Source organism: Cydia strobilella, chromosome 14 (genome assembly GCF_947568885.1).
Source record: "Cydia strobilella chromosome 14, ilCydStro3.1, whole genome shotgun sequence".
NCBI lineage: Eukaryota > Metazoa > Arthropoda > Insecta > Lepidoptera > Tortricidae > Cydia > Cydia strobilella.
The window spans coordinates 9,002,864-9,012,671 of record NC_086054.1 but is presented as its reverse complement, the minus strand read 5'-3'; the positions used below and the strand labels follow the sequence as shown (position 1 = coordinate 9,012,671).

Below are 9,808 nucleotides of genomic sequence, written 5' to 3'. Positions count from 1 at the left end.
TTTGTAAACATAAACAATGTAGCAAACAAAATGGGGAAGTTTTAAGGTAAGTATATATATTTTATCTTCTCTGGAGCTTAACGTATTTCAACACTTTCATAATTCTTCATACGAGCATTTACTCATTCTTCTTAAAGATACATGTAACTAAACTCCTAGGTATTGGAACGGTAATAATATAACGTCTAATAGGGGTCCAGGGTTAAGATAATATGTATCTAAAGAGGTTTAGATACCAATATCAAGCATCTAACCCATACTAATAAGCGAGCAGAAAAACATTACCAACGATTTCAACAACTTATAATTCCATTGCGGATGTTATTACATATTCTGTGTTATTATTATCGATTGTAAAGTCACAATTAAGACTCGATCACCAAGCGTTGTGTCTCACGAACTTGCGATGCTTAGAAAATTCAACATGCATGATAGGCTCTTGATACACCAGAAGAGGCAGTAATGCTTTTTACCTATGCCCCATCGTTCTGTCAAAAATGTCAGTTCTATTATGATGACCGTGTACACTTGTTCACTGCGGTTTACACTAAACGTGTCATCTTTGTTTCTCCAAGGATACAGTTTTTAGGACGTGTAACCTAAAAACTGTCTAAAGCTGACCTTTATGGTTGAACGATTTCTGGTAAACTATTTATCGTATAAAAGCATTTGAGAAGTGATTACATCACACCTTAAGTTACTTCAGCCTCAGTTAGTCGTTCCAAGAGAAATACAAAAAATGCCTGCCCCCTGCGAACCATGCAAAGGTAGATATAGACAAACTGATTTTACAGTTTGAGTTTTGTTTTCTTGCCTAAACAGTAGGGTTAGTATACAAATAATACTGGTTTTGTAAAATCGTCCATCTCACATTATTTTAGATTTAAATGCCATAATAATTAAGACTAATAACATTATCGTAGTACCTATATTAAAACACATGGACAACTCTATCCACTCTTTACTCATGAAGGATACTTACTTAATACTCTTTACTCTTTTCTCACAGTAGCTTAAAACAAGTAACATTAAATCTACAAACTTGTGAAACGGGTCGCTACGTCACGTCATTCTAACGAGTTTTCCAGCCCCGAAGATCTGTAAAAATAATTTTCGCGAATGTTCTTTTATTCATTTTCTCTACACATGATGGATATTTTTCTGGACAATGTGAGAACAACAATGTCTTATTTCTTCTAGACACGTGCAAAGAGGGAGCTGCTTGCAAGGACGAATGCTCCTGCGAGGACAACTGCTCAGACTGCTCAACTAAACCAGGTACTTTATCATCATTATCATCATAGGTATAGGCCGAAAGACGTCCACTGCTGGACATAGGCCTCCCCAGGGATCTCCATCTCCACAACGACCGGTCTTGCGCCGCTCTTATCCTTCGGCTCCCCGTGACCTTGTCCAGATCGTCTGACCATCAGTCTTTGTGGGTCTTTTCCTGCTGCGTCTTTTCCTGGTCCAGTTACTTGCAAACATTTAAATCGATGGTTTATTCATGGATTATCGTTTATCTGCTGTTTATTAAATCCCTAGAATAATCTAATTTCAACTTTTATGGAACAATTAATCGCATCGACATTTTATAAAAAACTTTAGTTCATTTTTATTTTTTTATGCCTGATAAATATCTCAGAGCTTCATACTACGCCATTACCTACGAATATATGGTCCTTTGAATCCTAACCGTCGTCAATAAAGTTGACATAGTGAATGTTAAGTACTAAGTATTAGAGTTAAGGTGTCAAATATTGGGACATTTACCTTACCTAATACTTTTCAACTAACCTTAAATAATTTAATAAAAATTTTAGTTATAATAAAACGCAACATATTATGGGTAAAACGGACAGCCCCATGTGCAGAGCGTGCATGGCAGAAGAAGAAACAACAAAACATATTCTCCTAGACTGTAAACAGGTAGAAGTATATAGGAGCAAATACCTAGGGAATCCATGCACACTAAAGGAGGCAACTAGCAACCTGAAGACTGCTAGGCTTCGTGGAGGAGCTGGGGTGGTTAGAGTAGCGCTACCTCGTTTCACGCAAAATAGGCACATTGGATGTCGAGTTGCGGAAAATGCCCAGTAAAACTAACTAACTAACGCAACGTTTAATCGAAATACTATGATAGCTTGTATACGTTTGACGTGGCGGTTAAAAGGTTGAGTACAGTCAGCAGCCGAAGTTGCTAAGCGGGCGAGGTGTTCAAAATGATCTTGACACGACTTTATTGTTAAGAGAATAATAACGTGTCAAGGTAATTTGGAACACCTCGCCCGCTTAGCAACTTCTGCTGCCGACTGTACAAAGTAAGTATCTAATATAGACATTATGATAACTTTTGTCAACAATAACTAATATGTACTTCATAGATTATTGTCAATACAAATCACAAAATACTTAGTAATAAATAATCAACTACTTAATCACAAATTACTTAAGGGTTTGAATAAAAAAAAAGTGTAGGTACAATAGTTACCAACTTTTAATTAGTATTAATTGATTCCATTGTGTAAAGACAGTTAAACAGATTATGTTTGGCTGTGTGTTAGCGTCGTATGCTATAAACTTATTAGTGTATGAATTAGGCATAAAAAATACAAAACAATACATTTCTCACGGTTACTTTTCGTAACTCAATGGAATCAATTAACTGAAGACTAATTACAGGTCCATAACTACACTTAACTACGTATTTTTTTTTGCAATTCATCCTTTTCGAGTTAAACCAAGAAAAGTTTGCAGAGATTTTGACAGCACACGCAGGGCAAGTTATGGATGGTATAGAAAGGACGCCAATCTCTTATGGCAGAATTGTTGCAAAAGTGACCGCTTTCAGCTTTAAATAATAGTTCCTAATCTCTCCGGTGGCGCTGAGACCAAAGCGTATTGTAATATATAGGACTCTATGACATGAACCATAGAGGTTAATAATGTAGAGATGAAATGGGTGAGGGGCAGCAAATAACTCGACCAAATTACGTAGGTTGTTTCTGGTATGTTGTCGGGAATGTTAAAACGTGTTTTTAATTTTGTCGCATTGCGTATGCTAAAATACTAGGTGTATGGTCTAGGTACTTCAGTGTATGGTGGCGCCGCCTATTTACTGTTTTTTACGGTCACTTTTTGATACATGAAGATTAATTTCCTTACCTCTACCTTCCACAGGGCAGGTGCTATTTTAAACGTCAAACTTCTGTGAAACTATGACGTATAAATAACACTGGCACTGCGTGTGCTGCTGTGCTGTCAAAATCTCGACTTTTTTGGTCTAACTACCTAATAATTAGCAATATGTAAAATAATAAATGAAAACGTTAACCATCAATGATAGAAAATTTAATTGTTTCTTTTTTGCACGTTTACCCTCATATGTTTTGTTTTATTGCAGGTGGATGCTGTTAAGCATGAAATGGATCATGGTATCTTCTACTTGTCTTCAATTTCAGCTGTTTACAGTAATAATATTAGTTAAATGTATACATATAATAAATTAAACTTGAATTATAAATTCAATATACGCGATATAATCCGTTTTCATAGTTTTATTAAACTTGTAACATTATCTATAGATTTATTTATTTTATATTTCATCATCTTGCTTGCGTTGTCCCGGCATTTTGCCACGGCTCATGGGAGCCTGGGGTCCGCTTGGCAACTAATCCCAAGAATTGGCGAAGGTCAAAATTAAAGTCATAAAAATCGGTTTTTCGTGGATATCAAAATTTATATTTATATATATATAAGAATTATAGAGCATTAAATTAGCGACAAGTTAGGCATGAAACATTTTTTCATGCGATTAGCCGTTTTCAAGATATACGGCATAGAAGGCGCAGCGCGCAGCGGCCAGCCAAAGGCACTATGACGCAAGGACGCAAGGTTAGCTGGTTTTTTAGGGTTCCGTACCCAAAGGGTAAAAACGGGACCCTATTAATAAGACTCCGCTGTCCGTCTGTCCGTCTGTCTGTCACCAGGCTGTATCTCATGAACCGTGATAGTTAGACAGTTGAAATTTTCACAGATGATGTATTTCTGTTGCCGCTATAACAACAAATACTAAAAACAGAATAAAATAAATATTTGAGTGGGGCTCCCATGCAACAATAGTTATTTGTTATACAAGGGTGCAAAGTTGTATTTTACTCGCGAGTGTGGAATTGAAACACGCGAGCAAGCGAAAGAATTCTATAGTTGAACCACGAGCGAAGCGAGTGGTTCTAAAATAGAATCCTGAGCGTAGCGAGTGGTTTCAACACACGAGAAGTAAAGTACATTTGCACCCATGAGTAACACAAAACTTTTCCCCTCACTATAGCGAGGAAAGTGCAACATCCACAGGCGTTAGATCATCTTCATCACTGGAATCACCAATTTTTTTACGGCAATATGATATTATAACAGAAAACTCTGGAAGTTGTGTATTTTTACGTATCGGAGTCGGCGAGAAAAATTTTGTTGACAATGTTGACATTTCTGACATTCTGACTATGCGTTTTGAAATTGCATCGACTCAACTTGTGCGTTCAGAATTACATTCAACATCATTAAAAAAAAACAAATGTTTCTTATGGAATTTAAGGTTTATGACTTAAAATCATGAAATAAAGCTAAATTTGGTATTTTTTATTAAATTCTCAAACCATTTTTTAATGATAATTAATATCGAACGAACCATTATTATGAGCGTTTTACGTTTTGTTATCTGTCAAAAGCTACTTAAACACGCTCCATCCAAGGTCAAATTACTTTCCCCACTAGTGGATAAAATGCGTTTTTCCCCGCTTGTTTTAAAGGATAAAAGACGGCTTTCCGAGCTAGTGAGGGGAAAACGTGATTTTTTATACCATTTTTTGCGTCATGGTACGGAACCCTTCGTGCGCGAGTCCGACTCGCACTTGGCCGGTTTTTATTATTTTATCGTTAAAATCACACTTGTGGGTCATACATAGATTTTACCATAGAGTAACTTATACTAGAGCGGTACTGTCATGGTAAATTTTGTAACCCCAGTAAATTCACTGTCATCTGTCGACACACTTTAAAACTAAAAACGAAGATTTATAAAATACGATAAAATGTATTTAAATATGGATAAATGATTTTTTTTTTCATTAATTATTTTTATGATTTTGACCCATGTTCTTTCATTGATATGCGTTAAAATTGTTAAATAACAAACGAAACCGTCAACGCCATCTATACGACAGTAGGCCAAAGCTAGTAGCGCCCTCTGAACGAGAATCAAATTTTCTTGATTTTCGAGGCACGTTTTTTCCTTAGACTGTATCCATCTATTACGGAGTTATATATATCTTTGATTTTACCAACCAAAAGTTGCCCCTCCTGTGGACATTAGTTAACAGCTTGTGTGCATATATGTAATGATTTAATGACATAGTTTAATATAAAAGCCGGCCAAGTGCGAGTCGGACTCGCGCATGAAGGGTTCCGTACCATTACGCAAAAAACGGCAAAAAAATCACGTTTGTTGTATGGGAGCCCCCCTTAAATATTTATTTTATTCTGTGTTATGTGTGTGTGTGTGTTTTATTTGTTGTGAGTGCGGCAACAGAAATACATTATCTGTGAAAATTTCAACTGTCTAGCTATCACGGTTCATTAGATACAGTCAAGGGCAAAGTTCCCAAAGTTTCAAAAAGATGTGTATGCTCTTGTCGCTCTTACACCTTAGACAATAAAGTCGTGTTTACATATTTTAGAGCCATTGTCTGAATCTATATTTTTGCCTTCGACTGTACAGCCTGGTGACAGACGGACAGACAGACAGAGAGACAGCGGAATCTTAGTAATAGGGTCCCGTTTTTACCCTTTGGGTACGGAATCCTAATAAAAAGGGTACCCCTTTACACAGGTTTAATCAGGAAATTAAGCTTTATGGCCTATAATTTTAGGTATTTATACAGAAAAGAGGTACATTTTAAGTAATAATAATACAAAAAAATGTTTTCACAAGCTTTTATTTAACTCCCGATGTTCGTATGTAACAATAAAACTTGGCTACAAAATTATTAAAAAAATATATATTTGAGATTCTTACAACGAGCTCTTTCATTTGATATATAACATGTATATAGTCTAAAAAACTTTATTTTTTAATTTTTTCATTTACCCCCTAAAAGTGGCCCCCATGTTTAAAATTCATTTGTTTTCGTTACATGTTCGTCTTTGGGTCACAAACGTACATATGTATACCAAATTTCAACTTAATTGGTCCAGTAGTTTCGGAGAAAATAGGCTGTGACAGACGGAAAGACAGACAGACAGACAGACGCACGAGTGATCCTATAAGGGTTCCGTTTTTTCCTTTTGAGGTACGGAACCCTAAAAAGGAAAAATTATATTTACATTGAAGCTGTAATATATATTTTGGTTTCTACTGATATCTTATCGCAAGGCATCTGCTGGGTATACAGTGTGGAAAGATAAGTCGGGCCCTGGAGGGAAACTACCTTAAATCCTTAAGCTGGCTCATTTTACTTAAAGGATTTTATTTTTAAAAAGAAACAAAACTGCATTCAAAGATTTTCTGTTAGTTAGAGAAATTTTATCCTGAATAATAATACTATCGATTAGTAATAAAATAGGGAGTGTTTGTTTTTTTAATTTTCGTTGGTTCGAGTCCCGGGCGAGGCAAGCGAGTTTTAGAAAAATCTTTGAATGCAGTTTTGTTTTTTTTTTTAAATAAAGGAATGTCTCCTTTAAGTAAAATGAGCTAGCTTAAGGATTTAAGGTAGTTTCCCTCCAGGGCCCGACTTATCTTTCCACACTGTATTACGATATATTTTGGTATATTAAATTTCGTCTCTCACATTGTAGGTCCTAGACAGAGAGCGATATATATTTACCTAGGTATCGCTGCGTGTGTGGGATTAGCGATAGTCGCAGATATCTGTCGGTATCTGCCGATATCGGCATATATGTATATATATTATCGCTCCGTCTGCGACGAGCTTAAGTTGCTCGATCGACGAATCACAAAAACGTAACGTGATTCCTATTGGCTAATGACGAAATTAACTAGTACTTACGCCGCCGCTAAGACGTTCCTGTACCGACCTGTTCCACATCACATCCGCATTCGCATTTAGCTCCGCATCGATTTTATGCGGATGCAGATGCGGATTTTGAAAATAATGCGAAGCTTCCGCGGTTGCGGATGCGGATGCGAATATTCGCAACATCCCTGTCAGAAACTAGAGTTGGTTAAATGGTAGAATTGAAAGTCAGTTTTGAATTAATAAGGAATTTATTAAATCACAGGAGACAACAATGAAACAGCACTATAGTGAGGAAGAAGGTGACGGAGAAAGCGACGGGGAAGCAGCTCTCCAGCGCGGACGCGACGCGCGCACCGAGCGGCCGGCGCGGGCGCGGGCGGGCTTCGTCCATCTTTAGCTTAGCAGCAACCACCTGTTGACAAAGAAAAGGTTTCACTCATTGTATAAAAATATGCACTTATACGTATTTTCAATAGTAAAATTTGACATGTACAGTCAGCTGCAGAAATAACTGACCCCCTGCAATCCCTGCATAGAAAATTGTTTGCAGGGGGGTCAACTATATCTTCAGCTGACTGTACATTACGATAGGTATTTAATAGCACTTATCTTAGTTTAAAGGACGTGATTGCCATACCCATTCAGGGTCCGTGAAATGCTTTTTCACCTCAGCAGCTCGAACAAGTCTACTTTCTTCACTTCCTGGAGTGACGAAAGTGCGACTTTACTCACTACTGAGGTGAAAAATTATATGTGCAACACGAGAGCAAAGTAATTTTACATCTCGTGTTTTTGAGTCCCTCGCTTCGCTTGTGATTAAACTATAGAATCTTTCACTTTCTCGGGACTCAAAATCAACACTCGCAAGAAAACCCAACTTTCCTCTCTTGTTGCACAAATAACTATTTCATGTCAACTACAGGTAGAGGCTAAACCGAACAATAGTTGGTATTTTAAGTTGGAAATACTTTATGTAGTTGTTTGTTTTACAAGGGGATATAGTTGTTTTTCAATTCCTCGTGCTCATAATTATTGATACAAGCGAAAGAACCATGAATTGAACCATGAGCGTAGCTAGTGGTTGAAAAGTTGAGTATTAAGTGTTGCGAGGGTTTCATCTTACCCCACCTGACCTTATAGAGCTATTGATGCTGCCTTTGTGTTGCGGCGCAAGTAGGTACCTATAATAATGACATAATTTAAAAATAACTTGACCAATTACCTTTAGAGGAACAGTCGTTGCAGCCCTTGTCCTTGCAGCCGCAGTTGTCTTTGCAGGCGCCGTCAGGGCACGAATCTAGAAAGAGAACACTTACATTAAATTTATCAATAAAAACTATCAGTTTTCATGAGCTACAGCCAGGGGCGTAGCTAGAGGACATGGCGCCCCTGACTACTGACAAAAGTTTCCCTGCTGCTGCCTTTTGCCCATTTTGGCGCCCCCCCTTGGATGGCGCCCGGGGCACTTGCCCTCTCTTCCCCCCTCTAGTTACGCCACTGGCTACAGCCTGGTGACAGACGGACAGACAGACAGACATACGGACGGACAGCGGAGTCTTAGTAATTAGGGTCCCGTTTTACCCTTTGGGTACGGATCCCTAAAAATGAGAGATGCAGTGAAGGATATCAACCGACAAGCACAGTCTATAAAACAACACAGTCGTTCGACGAAGCCGGCTAGACACTAGACAGGGCAATCGTGCGGGGTGCGAGGGGCGAGGGGTGTACCGCGCGCACCCGAGCTGCATACATTCGCCATTGTTAGTAGCTCGGTACACGTCAAAGTCGTCAGTCCACTGTATACTTTTTACACTGTGATATAAGTCATATAAGTAATAATCAAGTCAAACACATTTTATAAAAAAGGTCACTTCTTTGGACAATATAACAAAAGTTAACGACTCTGGTTAATTGTAGCTAAGTTAACTAAAATCTCACCTTTGCAAGGCTCGCAAGGGGAAGGCATGATGAGCTGTTGATCTTTGGTTTTATGAAACTGTGTCGATTCCGTCAATCGGCGACGTTTTATACGGCTGCAGCACTGCAAAAACATTCGGAACAAGGTTGGACTTATTGTTCTGCACAAATATCCGGTCTCGCCTGCTTGAACTTGGAACAACAAAAGTGTTGTCACCCATGGATACTGATGTGCCGTCGGGATGTTTCCAAAATTGCGAAAATTCCAAATTTTGTAGCAAATTCTCATTATTTTTGTATGGGGATCGGAATTTTCCATTTTAAAAATCAAAGTCTCCTTTATTTCGTGTAAAATGTTTCTGAAATTTCCGAAATCTTTTTTAACTTCTTGGAAACATTCCGCAACTTACGTAGGTAGTGAAATTTTGTAGATTGTTAACCAAGGGTGGAAAGTGAACTAGGTACATCACCCGAGGTATTTTGGCGCTCTCAGGGTGAGATGGTTACTTTTACCCGAGTTAAACCCGACTCGAGTTAAAGGTTTGGTCATATATTATAATAACCATCGGCAATTTGCATAACGTTTCACGTTTGTAAAACGACGACGTCGTTTGTAATTACTTACATGTTTTTAACTTTTATAAAAGAAGTCATCTTATTATCTATTTTAATTATTTAATAATTGGCCCAGGTCGCTTTGTCCCCCCGAATGATATTTACCCGGAAATCGGGTTGTTTTCCATCGACACGCACGATTGGTTGTTACTGCTACCGGAAACCATTGCTGTGACATTTCCGGTCTTTACAGCTACAAGCTACAACCTTCGTCTTAAATAACAAACTATATTTAAGAGTTT

General features: G+C 37.9%; 1 protein-coding gene across 1 annotated transcript; it reads right to left on the bottom strand.

The window, feature by feature from the left end:
- Positions 1 to 7,263: 7,263 nt before the first annotated feature.
- LOC134747465 (uncharacterized) lies at positions 7,264 to 9,733 on the bottom strand. The gene is made up of 4 exons (XM_063682088.1): positions 9,672 to 9,733; positions 8,973 to 9,030; positions 8,257 to 8,331; positions 7,264 to 7,446 (listed from the first exon to the last, which is right to left on the bottom strand). The coding sequence occupies exons 1-4, from the start codon at positions 9,731 to 9,733 to the stop codon at positions 7,291 to 7,293; spliced, it is 351 nt and encodes a 116-aa protein (XP_063538158.1). The 3' UTR covers positions 7,264 to 7,290.
- Between the last annotated feature and the right edge of the window lie 75 nt (positions 9,734 to 9,808).

Excerpts from the sequence above, each read along its gene's own strand:
- LOC134747465 (XM_063682088.1), bottom strand. The coding sequence starts at position 9,733 with ATGGTTTCCGGTAGCAGTAACAACCAATCGTGCGTGTCGATGGAAAAC. Across the intron at positions 9,031-9,671 it reads GAAAACAACCCGATTTCCGG|TTTCATAAAACCAAAGATCA; the intron begins GTAAATATCATT and ends GAATCGACACAG. Across the intron at positions 8,332-8,972 it reads CCCTTGCGAGCCTTGCAAAG|ATTCGTGCCCTGACGGCGCC; the intron begins GTGAGATTTTAG and ends TTCTCTTTCTAG.